The sequence below is a fragment of the Etheostoma spectabile genome, chromosome 16 (genome assembly GCF_008692095.1).
Source record: "Etheostoma spectabile isolate EspeVRDwgs_2016 chromosome 16, UIUC_Espe_1.0, whole genome shotgun sequence".
Classification (NCBI taxonomy): Eukaryota; Metazoa; Chordata; class Actinopteri; order Perciformes; family Percidae; genus Etheostoma; species Etheostoma spectabile.
The window spans coordinates 6,267,241-6,278,789 of NC_045748.1; the positions used below are offsets into that span (position 1 = coordinate 6,267,241).

Here is an 11,549-nt window from a genome sequence, read left to right on the forward strand (position 1 = left end):
ACACACACACACACACACACACACATGCACACACACACCAACACAACAACAATTAATGTAACAGCAAAGCATGCGGCATGCACATGCACAAACTGTAGTACAGACACAGAGCTGGATTGAGAGAGGAGGAGAGGGTCCCCGCTCGACTGAACGAGGGAGGAGCACGGGAAAACAAGATGGCAAGAGAAGGAGGAGGCCCAGAGGTCAACATGAGGTCATATGAGGTCAGAGGTCGGACAGGAAGAGCTGTGAGGAGGAAGAGCAGGAGAGGGGAGGAGGAGGAGGAGCAGGGCGGCTGGCCAGCAGATATGACATGTCATAGGTTCAGAGACAGACTGAAAGTAGGACGGAGAGAGGTTGTCCTGAGCAAAAGACACAATTTTGAGACCACTACAACATTGCAGTTGTGTTACAATGTCTGCTGTCAATCAAGTAAAATTCTGTCTTGTTCTCAAGAAAAGAAAGGTAGAAAGAAAGAAAACAGAAAGAAAGAAAGACAGAAAGAGAAAGAAAATAGGGAGGGATAGAAACAAGGTATGAAGGCCCAGAGCACACTATCACGTGCACTAGCACCATTTTTGACTAGTGTATCCATCCCAGACACAGATGTATGCACACACACACAACTACACACACAAGTATGTATGTGTGCACACACTCAACACAGACACACATATACACATGTAATCCAAACAATCTTAAAACATCCTTAATTGAAAATCAAAAACTACCCATGTATTGAATTTTTAAATATCTTTGAATATTTAAGTTACTTGAAAAATCCTGTCAGTAATAGCATAAGGGAGTTATCCTCGTTTCTCATATTAAATAAGAAGAATGAGAACTGTCATGTTTACGGCTCAAATATGAGGTGTGAAAAACTGTAACTGAAAATAAATGACTTGTGCCCCAGTGAGGCGGTGGTAGTGCATGCTGCAGAAGGCCGGTGGGAGAATGACACCATTCCTCAGACCTCAAAATCATCATCTGAGATTCATCATCATCATCATCATCACCATCATCATCATCATGTCATGAGCAGCAAACCACCATGCAGCCCAAGTTCCCTTCAACTTACCCCTTCTGAAAAACGGGGGTCTAATAACTCGTGGCTTGTGCACTAGGCGCGGTCGCCTTGTGTCCGTGACCTCTTGTGGAGTAACAGAAACAAGGTAAAATGGCTGTTACCCAGACTCAAGGGAAGCAGGGAGGTTCTCAGAGGTGGAAAGTAAACGAGTTAACAGCTCGCCATATTGAGCTCAAGAATTTTGTCTAAGATTTTTCGTAGTGCTGACTATATCAGCAGTTGTGACCAATACATTTGTTTACAAAAGGAAGCGTTTCGAGTAAATAAATCCTGGAGGCGTAATTGTGAAATGGAATCACAGTGATTTTTAAGCAGCGTGGAGAAGTTATTTGTTCTAGTGAACAAATATGCATACTCATAGTGAATCTTCTTGTAATAGTCAGTATTTTTTCTTATTATTTCAACCATTAAATTCCTATTCATTATAAACATATGTGCACATTTTACCATGTACACCAAATACTGTACTTGGCAATTGAAGAACCTGAGCCTCTGATTAACTTTACAGCTAAATTCTGCTTAAGAAGGATGTTTATTTAAACTTTCCATTTCTGATCGCTACAGATCATCATAAACAGTCTCGCCATGAATATACTAAGTGTTTATTCCATATCAATTTCATTTTATAATCCAAACTTTAATAACAATCCAAACTTTCCATTTTTTTTACATATCTTGAATGGGGAATCATTTCCATTATTAAAACAAATGGATTCATAAGTTGCAATAGAAAAAAAGTTAAATTATCTAATCTTGGTGATAGATTAGCTTTAAATTAATAAGGTGTTGCTAAATACAAGTGTTAGCAGTCTACAGTCTAAATGTAGCAAGGTAATTCGTTGTTCATTGTACGGCTACTGATTTGAATATTACATGTCACGTGTGATGTCTGATGTGTTTATGGTGTCTTACCATTGAGGACACTGGGGGACAGCAGGGTGGAGTCGCGGCTGCCTAGTCGACAGGCACCCTCCTCTGGATAACTGGCGACTGGCTGTGGAGCCTGACCTTCCAGAGATGTTACAATGTCTGCACGGTCAATGTTTTTCAGAGCTGTGTACAAGCTCTCCACTGAGAGGGAAACACAGGGAGGGGAAGTGGGAGACAGAAAACAAAGAGATGTAGACCAACAAGTAAGTATGTGTATGAGGACAGGGAAGTCAAGAAAGATGGGAACACAGAGAGCATTCACTGTGTGCTGCCACAGATAAAAACAAAACAATCTGGCAGCAAACAACATCTGTGACTTACAGCAGTTTGTATGTGCTGATAAATGAAAAGTACAGTGATGAAGTAGTTAACATTACATTAGCGATATACAGTAGTGTTGGACTTACTCTTGGCTCTTTTGCCTTCTCTGCTGGCCCACAGGTTGAGCAGGGCAGAGCTTTGGTCCAGCAGGGAGTTGGGATTCTCCACACGGATCCGGTTGATGTCGTCCACACTAAACTGAAGCTCCCGCGCCAACTCTGACAAATGGACAGTCAAAGTAGACATAAAGATTCGTACAAAAGCAGTATCTTAGATACCTACGTTTTTTTTTTTTATGACTAACCTGCCCAGCTCAAACCCAGCTGTTCAGATATGATGTTGATCTTGATCTCAGTTCTCTCCATGGCATTGACTGTGGCTAAAATGAAAAAAAGATAAAAAAAGCCACATTAGAGAAAACTAGCTGCCATGGCAGCAGTGTCAACAAGACAAATACTGTAAGTGTACATTTACTGAATTTAGGAGATTGTACTCCTAACACTAATTAAGATTAATAAATCAATAAATAAATAAATAGAGTAAGTCTAAGTCACAATTTATTTGGACAGCCGAGTTGATATTTAAGTGACTACAATTTGGGATTTAGTGGACAGATAATATCAACTTTCGACCATCCAAATGTGTGTTATTGACAAATACTCAAATACTGCTGAGAGTTGCTAGTCGATTATTAAAAATTCCTTTTTTGTTTCAATGAATCCTGTCCTTAAAGACTGACATTAACTTACGTTGCTATTAAATGAACTAATAGCAATACTTACCTTGACAAAAAGGATTGCTCTGTTGAAGGAAATAAGCAATACCCAAGACTTTGGGTTTTGTCCAAATAATGTTCAGAGTTAACACACCATATGGGCAGGGGAGTTTAGAATTTGGGGTTCATTCAGGTGCTAGTCCCACGAATCAAAGTAGCATTCAGTAACCATTTCAGAGGGACTGAGGTGCAATATGGCAGCGCTGTGTGATAGACAGAAAAGGCCTTTCTTCTTCAATTCACCACCTTCCATCAGCAACGTTTAAACCAACCAGAATGGCCATCTTGACTTCTTTTACCACAGGCCAATCAATATGAGGGCTCCTCTGTCTAGCTCCACTGCGAGGTCCTGCCCATTCCCAGTGCTAAGCTACAGTGCTAATGCTAACAGTGTCTGCTGCCATGCCATTGGAAATCGCAGTGGAGACACTAGCGCCATGCAAACCAATCAGAGAAGTCATTCATCTAGTGTCGTAGCTAACAGGACACTCAACACAGTAAAGACTAATTTGTCATGGTGCCATTTTGGATCAAGTTGGGGACGGCTGCTCATCTTTTGGTCACACAATCAATATGATTTCCTCTAACTGCACTGCAAGGAACTCTGGGACATAATGTAGAGCAGTACATTGCATTCAAGGCTCGGTCTTTGTGCCATGCGTGCACGCGAGACAGGTAGGGGAAAATAGACAGGGCAGAGTTGGAAGCAAAGGACTGTGGGTAAAGGGGCGGTGCAACATTCAGTGCCCATCTCCAATGTGTATAAATCAGGAGAGGGCTGAAAGCCAGGCAAGGAAGGACTCACCCACACCAGGCTCGTTCAGTGCACTGTAGCGCTCCCTCAGGGCGAGGGGGGTTAAGGTTCGCCTGCGCTCCTCACTTCCAACAACCTAATAAAAACAATTAAAAAACATTTAAATTTTTTTATAATTATTGTTGTAATGTAGGACTTTTTAACCTTTTAACATCCACTGTTTGTCCCGCAGGACACAAGCCCTATAGAAAAAAGCTTTGGCTGAAACATTAGACAAATATGTAATATGTATCAATAGGTTGGACTTTCATCTTTTTGGTTAGTGTGGTCATTTTTAAACTGAGTGCTCTGTGGTAACAGGACACTCAATGCACAGCAGAGTATACAAGTGAAACCATAGAAATATGGACTCTCCCTACCTTGAATGCAATCTAACAAGGCAACACATGTTTGGGAACTAAACTCATCAAAAGGGTCTAACGATCAAAAGTAGTCCGTCTGTTTTCATTTAGGTGGACCACCCCAATAACGGGAGGTGTTTAATGGGTAAGACAGTGCTGCATACCGTTTTATTATTTATTTCTTCAAACATAATTTGAATTGCGTGCACAAAGGTATTTGTTGAATGACTGAAATTGACTTTAACAATCACTCCTGTTTGTTTTGTTAAGTTGAAAATTAACTGTATTGATGCAGTACTGGCACTGACTTTGCAAAAAAATCTTTAGTTTATTAATATTGTACACGATTTCAACCTATGATAATATTATAAAGCATTTTAAATATTGGACAAGCCACATTATCAAACAAGGTTCTCCATTAGTAATAACTAGAATATACAGTATGGTCTTACTGTCCTTCAGCCAATTAGGTGTGGAAGTAATGACTGAAGAAATCCCACCTCAGATATCAGACTTGGTAAGTGAGACGTTATAGCCAATGTAGCTATTGTGTTATATCTAACTACTTACTTAAAGAATGTCACAACCTGAAAAAAAATTCCAGAACCAAAGTTTGTGTAAGTGTGCTTGTTGGATGGTGTTTGCAAACAAGTTCTTACCTTGACACAGGGTGGCATGGTTATGTTTAGGTTACACAGTACGTGCTGTGTGTCCTCATACTTGGTGCATTTCCGCAGAAAGGACAAAAACCCAGCAGCCTCCTTGTTGCTATCTCTGACCTAACATAGAGAAATGACGGGCAGAGAGGAGAAGAGAAAAGAAAGAAAGAAGGATATGGATAGAGAAAAAGAAGAAAAAGACAAAGCCAGATGGAGGAACGGAACAGAGAAGGGTGAAAAAAAGGAGTAAGCAAAGTGAGACGGAGCAAGAAACAAAGTGAAAGAAAAGGCCAGTGAAGGCGACAGAGCATGTAAGTAAAGAAGAGAATGAAACAGAGCAAGAAAGAGGAAGAGGAGGAAGAAAAACAGATCAAAACAGGTATTAGATCCCCCCACAATGCCTTGAACATGTGGCGCAGTAACATGGGACGAGAAGCAGGGGGAAACAGGGATGGAAGCAGTCCACAGGCAGGCGATAGGGAGAGATTTACCTGCACACTTTACCTGGACGTCTGTCAGACCAGACAGTTACAGAGTGACCATGAGAGAAAGAAAGAGAGACAGTGAGACAGACACATACAGACACGCAAGGCCGCAAGAAGGAAGGCAGGCAAAGAAAGTGAGGGAGTCACAGGACATGCAAACTATTACCAAAGAGAGTCAACAGGTAGCTAGGTAAATTGTTTGTTGCTTGGCTACACCGTAACAAAAATATATTTCTCTCAGTAGTTATCTAGCTGATACTGAACAGTAGTGTGTGTCACACTGACAGACACACATACACAGAAGCACACTGATAGACAAATATATAGATTATCAAATAAAATGAACAAACCAATGTAAACACAATACATTACATGAATATGATAACGGGTATGAAAAGACATGACAAAGCACACACAGTGTGACAACAGACTTAGAAGATATCTTGGCAAGAAAGAGGGTTTCAACAACATCGACACAATACAAGAGATAAATAAAAGACAACAAAATAACTTTTATGATCAGAAAGAAGCACTACTTTTATGGTAAATTATCTGTAACTATAAGGACACACTTAAAAAACAGTGCACCAGTACATACTAGGGAGGTGTTAATACACGTTCAACTGAAATAGAAAAGTAACCACACACATCATGGACACGTTTGGTTAACTTGTTATTTGTCTAAAGATAATGATTTTCCAAACATGATATAACATCCACAAAGAAGAATGGACTGACTGACAGATATAATAAAAATCCTCAATAATATTGATCTATTCTTGTTTTCTTAACCTTAAAATTAGACTTAATGACTGAGGAAAAATATGTGATTGTGTATTCTTGTTCCACTGTTTATCAGGTGTATCTTACTTTCCTGGTGTCGTGTTGCTGAATAAGATCACAGCGCTGTACTATTTACATGCTAATGGTTAGACAAACTGCGAGACTGCCTGATAGAAAAGATCACACAAAACCACCCAAATGAACAGGTTTAGGTTCATCAGCAGGTGGGTGCTCCGGAGGGAAACTGACTCAACGGTAAGAGGACCCCTGACCACACTGAATATAAGCAACTGAACCAACAAAACCACAGTACTGTATGAATACGTAGCTAGTGATAGAAAAGCAGGCATTTGAACAGAGGAATAGAGACAGACCTTGACAGAAACAGGCAGCCTGTTATCTCTGAAGGCCTGGAAACTGAAGCTGCGAGGCTGCTGGGTGGCCTTCCTGATGGGCACGAGGTTTCCAGAACATTCCAAGTGCAGCGGCATGCCCTCCATCAGCTACGGAAAGTTTCACAAAATGGTAAGGGTGAGAAGTTAAATCTCCTTGTAAAAAAAAAGGTTATGGATAGATATCATGAGACACAAACGACTACTCCTCTACTGCAGAGGATGCTCTACTTATAGGATCATGCCTCCCAAGATGGAGAGGTTGTGAGAGCAATGGCAGCAATGGTGCTAGCCTTCTTTCTTTCATCATGCTTTTCTTGCATTGAATCTTCTAATTTATATCCTTAGTAGGACTTTAGTGTAGTCATAATTACATATACTGTATTATATAAATTATTCTTTAGAAACAAGAGCCAATTGCTTCAAAGTGTGCATATCAATTTCTTTGTCATGTTATAGTTCACGTAGATTTTGTAGTTATAGATTATATGCACTGTCTGGGAACCATGTTTGCGGTTTGCCCTTCTGCAAAATGTTCCTTTGCCACTGTGCTGACCTCAATGTCCCGACTGCGGGCCACTTCGGTGAAGTTTTCATGCAGCTCCAATGTTTTGTCCATCTTGTCATCTGTCATGCAGTAACAACGCAAGCGTCCCTCACGTGCTTCATTCATCTTAGCAAAAATAACAAACTTGGCCATATATGGAACCGACATCAGCTCGCGGTACAGCAGATTGGCAAAGGTCACAGCCTCTGCGGTGCGTGGACAGTCTGTCAGCCAGAATCTGGACAAGGCAGGAGAAGAGAAATAAGAAGTGTGCAAGAGAGCAGGGAAGGAAAGCTGACTGGTAATGCATTTGTCTTGATTACTGCTGAGATGCTCACCTTGCAGAAACATTGGTGGTGAAGTTGGCACAGTTGTGGGCGTACATTAGCTTGGTGGTTCCCGTGATGTCTTCCCACTGGGCTGGTGCAGTGCCACCTGAGACAACAACCGCACTGTCATTCATGCCCTGATATCCAAGGTAACAGATACCTACATACACCCTTTTTTCAGCACATATTTTATTATAAGTACATTGAAAAAAATGTAGAACACAAAAAGTCATTACTATACAGAGAACACTGGCAAACGTCTTGTCTTTTGTTTTATCTTCAAAGTGGGCCCTACCAATGACACTGCAGAGGAGGCGCAAGCTGGTGGTGTCCCCCTCCCCAGCATCCCGAGGACTCTCCCGCCAGGATGGTGGCAAAGGGATGCGCAACCCGATTGGACGGTGAAATTTGCGTCGCCGTGGTTCGATGGTAACTACTGGGCTGAAGGTTGCTTGGTTACCGAGATGCCGAGTCAGCAGTTCATCTGGGATTGGCTGGGCCTGAAGTGGTGGTGGTGGGAGAAAATCGTATTAAAAAAACAGGATGCCAGACCGTTTAAAGGATATGAGGTTGAAGAAGGCTTGGTGTATAAAATAATGTGAAAAATAAGCTCAAACAAAAACACAATATAAAAGATGCAGTAAGTAGAGGTGAGCCAAAAGGATAGTACATAGGCAGGGAATAGAATTAAAGGGAAGGTACAGAAAGAAAACAGAGCAACACATGTGCAATAGACTGAAACATCAAACTCACAGCCATACTCACACATGCAACCAATTCATATTTCACACCTGACCAATTCAGATCAGTGCATCAGCTCGGTCAGTGTGGCTCACAACTTAAATCAGGCAACTGAGGAGTGATGAATGGCTGGATAAAAGGAAAACATAAACAGAGCAGCATAAGGCAAAGCAAAACTCAGACCCATGCGATTTCCTTAAACAACACCAGTGCTGTGACAAATCAGTGCTTTGACAAGAAAATGTAAACAATGTAAGCTGAAGTGACCAAAAAAAACTGAAATGTGAACCCATAATCCTATAATAATTTCTCTGTCACGTAGAAATAAACCAAGCGGAAGAGTTGAAAAGAGACATCAGCATGTTTGCCATGTTCCCATATGTGTGACTGTAGAGGTCTGGATGAGTGACAGTCAGCCACACATTTGCTAAAAGCTCCTGTTTCACAGGACAAACACCATGTGTTGTAAATGCTAATTTATAAAAACGGTGGAGAATGGAAAGATGGGTTGAGATACTCCTCAGGTCTGGTTCTTGACCACTATATGCAGGTTAATGTCTTTTTTGTAAAACCTTACTTCATTTTGTATTTTTAAGGCCCTAAAAAAACTATTTTTTAAAATCAATGTTTTTCAGTCAGGGTTTAGAACAGTTTTGGTTATTTCACAAGAGAGATTACTGCATTGCTGTTCTTTCCATGGCTTTTCTCAGTGGCTTGAAGTAGGCGGGGTTAGAAAAAGGTGATACAATATACTTCCATGCACCGAGCGGAGTTTAGCAACATTCAAATCAAAGCATGTTGAGTAGTTATTTCAGTGTTTACATTGCCAGCACTGACACTAAAAGACAGCTTTGTAGTGTTAAACTCTAAATAGAAACTACCCACCAATTTTACTTTGGCATCCAGGCTGGACGCCGAAACGCGTATTGAGAGTGTGCCAGATACATTAAAGGCATTTTATATATATTTTTCTTAAAGATGAGTGCCTTGGTTTCTTCCTTGATGTCTTCCTTGATGTCTAGTGGATTTATTGGACAGTACACATTTTCTCTCAATGACTAACAACTCTTTCACATTCAGGCTTGTTGTTTGTACAGTAAGAACATCAACTTCAGGATATGAAATCTGTCAAGTCTTAACTCCAAGAGACGGAAGGCAGCAAAAACTGGAATGCCAAAAGTAAACACATTGGCAAAGACCAGTGAGTCACAGACTGAGAGTCAGTAATTTCTGAAAAACACCAGATTGTCTCTGTTGTACAAGCAAAATAAAAACGCCCAGGCAATTATGAAAGATATACAGGATCTGTCATGTTTTTAAATCTGCAATTCCCTCCCCTCTTCATCGTTCCTGCTCATGCATACTGCATGTCAGCACTCCCCTTCTTACCTGCAGCCCCAGTCTCACTCTCTTGGTGACTGCCGTCTCAGGGAAGATGGCCTCGACATGGGGCACCAGCTTAGTGTTCAACCGGCCGCCTTCTGGACCAATCAGATCGCTCTCCTGCTGAATGCGGGAGACCACAGCGAAGTAGAGGGGGAAGTCAGTGGAGATGATCCGACGGATTCTCTTCTTCTCTAGCTCATCTTGACTCTCCAAGTCTACACACAAGAAGCAGTGAAGAGAAAGACAGAGAAATAAAATCAGAAATAGAAAAAGAGACAAAAGAGGAAACAATAAAGTGAGGAGGGTAAATAGAATGCTGGCTACACATGTCCAGGGAAGGAAAAAATTACTTAGACAATTTTCCTATAAAAAGTGTCTCCTCTCTGTATCTCTAGAGTCATACATATGATTAAGACTGACATGCGTTACCATCACACTTACCTTCATCCATGCCATTTAGGATAGTTTCCAGCACTTCATCACCATAGCGATTCCGATGTTCCTTCCAGACGGAGCCATTTTCGCTGCGGAGGACCACAAGCTCTCGGTCCCCTCGGCCCAGTGACGCAAAGTGGGGGATTTCCACTATTACTGGGCTGTGAAATAAACAAAAAAATGAATTATAAATACGTTTTTTAATCTTTTTTTTATTCAAAACACGGAGCATCATGATTTAGTTTGAAAAATAAAACAAAAGGAGGTCTGTGATATAAAAAAAACTGAATTTGCAACCTTATAAGAAAAAACTAAAAATATCCAATTTTGTTCTGTACCAATATTGTTGTTGGGATTATACCATGATTTACAGAATTGCTCTGAGATAAACAGACCTATTACTGTCCACTAGATGGCACAATATGGCATAATTTATTTTCAAATGACACAAAATATAGCACATTATTGTCATTATCTTAAATCCAGTGCAAGCCATTCTTACTTCTAGTTTCTGTTTAAATTGACAGTTAATATGCACACGTGGCACAAAAAATGTTGTGCAAACATTTCACGAGTATTATACCAACATTCTGATTCCTATATTACCGACCAAAACATAAATATGATTGAACAGTTACTGCCAGATGCTACAAACATAAATGCACATATGGGCTAACACACAAAACACAAAAGTATTTTTTTTTTATGTCTATTGGATTTATTGGACAGTACACATTTTCTCTCAATGACTAACAACTCTTTCACATTCAGGCTTGTCGTTTGTACAGTAAGAACATCAACTTCAGGATATGAAATCTGTCAAGTCTTAACTCCAAGAGACGGAAGGCAGCAAAAACTGGAATGATCATAAAGTTGCCAAAACACAGAAAATAAACTAAGTACAAAGTTGACTGACCCGAGGAACTGCATACTTGATGGCCCCAGGGAGATGATACGACTAGCAAGCCCCTCCCCCTCCACCAGTGGAGGAGGTGTGGTCAGTTTCTGTGGTTTGACCAGACGGCAGGTAATGCGTGTTGGTGCGGTGCAGGTTCGAGGAGGAATGATAACTCGCAGGCCATGATGTCTGCTGCCTCGCATGGATCCGCCTCGGGCATCCACCATAAAACTCACCAGGAAGCTGAGGGTCAAACCGTGATACGATAATTAATCATCTTTAACCTTTATGTTATTATTTTATCATGCATTAACAAAAAAACAGGGAGAGTAGCAATGTAAAATGTTACAATCAATAACGGGCTTTCCCAAAGGAAATTCTTCCACTGAATGAGACAGAAACTGATCTGGTCTCTGTCTGTTTCAGAGTGATTCATAAAGTAGAAAACCAATTCACTGTGCCCTTTTCATTTGATTGTCTTAATATGGCAGGGGAGGACATGCCATCTGGAGAGGCCACTAAGTGCAGCAAGAATGACATAATTAGACTTTAAAAAAAGCCCCATGCTGTTTGATCTTGCATTAAGGGAGCTTCATGCTAGTGTGTGTGTGTGTGTGTGTGTGTGT

The 11,549-nt window shown here is 40.8% G+C and overlaps 1 protein-coding gene across 10 annotated transcripts in view; it reads right to left on the minus strand.

The window, feature by feature from the left end:
• ank1b (ankyrin 1, erythrocytic b) overlaps positions 1-11,549 on the minus strand; it is a 91,121-nt gene that overhangs the window by 10,752 nt on the left and 68,820 nt on the right. For 5 of the 10 annotated variants that reach the window (XM_032539110.1, XM_032539113.1, XM_032539112.1 and 2 more), the window contains 13 exons: positions 10,942-11,166; positions 10,032-10,186; positions 9,594-9,805; positions 7,759-7,963; positions 7,473-7,569; positions 7,144-7,372; positions 6,570-6,698; positions 4,928-5,047; positions 3,919-4,003; positions 2,643-2,717; positions 2,425-2,556; positions 2,000-2,158; positions 1,079-1,150 (listed from right to left, as the gene is read on the minus strand). In XM_032539110.1, coding sequence (XP_032395001.1) covers positions 1,079-1,150; positions 2,000-2,158; positions 2,425-2,556; positions 2,643-2,717; positions 3,919-4,003; positions 4,928-5,047; positions 6,570-6,698; positions 7,144-7,372; positions 7,473-7,569; positions 7,759-7,963; positions 9,594-9,805; positions 10,032-10,186; positions 10,942-11,166 — 1,895 coding nt within the window. The remainder of the gene's footprint in view (positions 1-1,078; positions 1,151-1,999; positions 2,159-2,424; positions 2,557-2,642; positions 2,718-3,918; positions 4,004-4,927; positions 5,048-6,569; positions 6,699-7,143; positions 7,373-7,472; positions 7,570-7,758; positions 7,964-9,593; positions 9,806-10,031; positions 10,187-10,941; positions 11,167-11,549) is intronic. The other 5 variants (XM_032539114.1, XM_032539116.1, XM_032539115.1 and 2 more) reach the window with 2 other exon arrangements.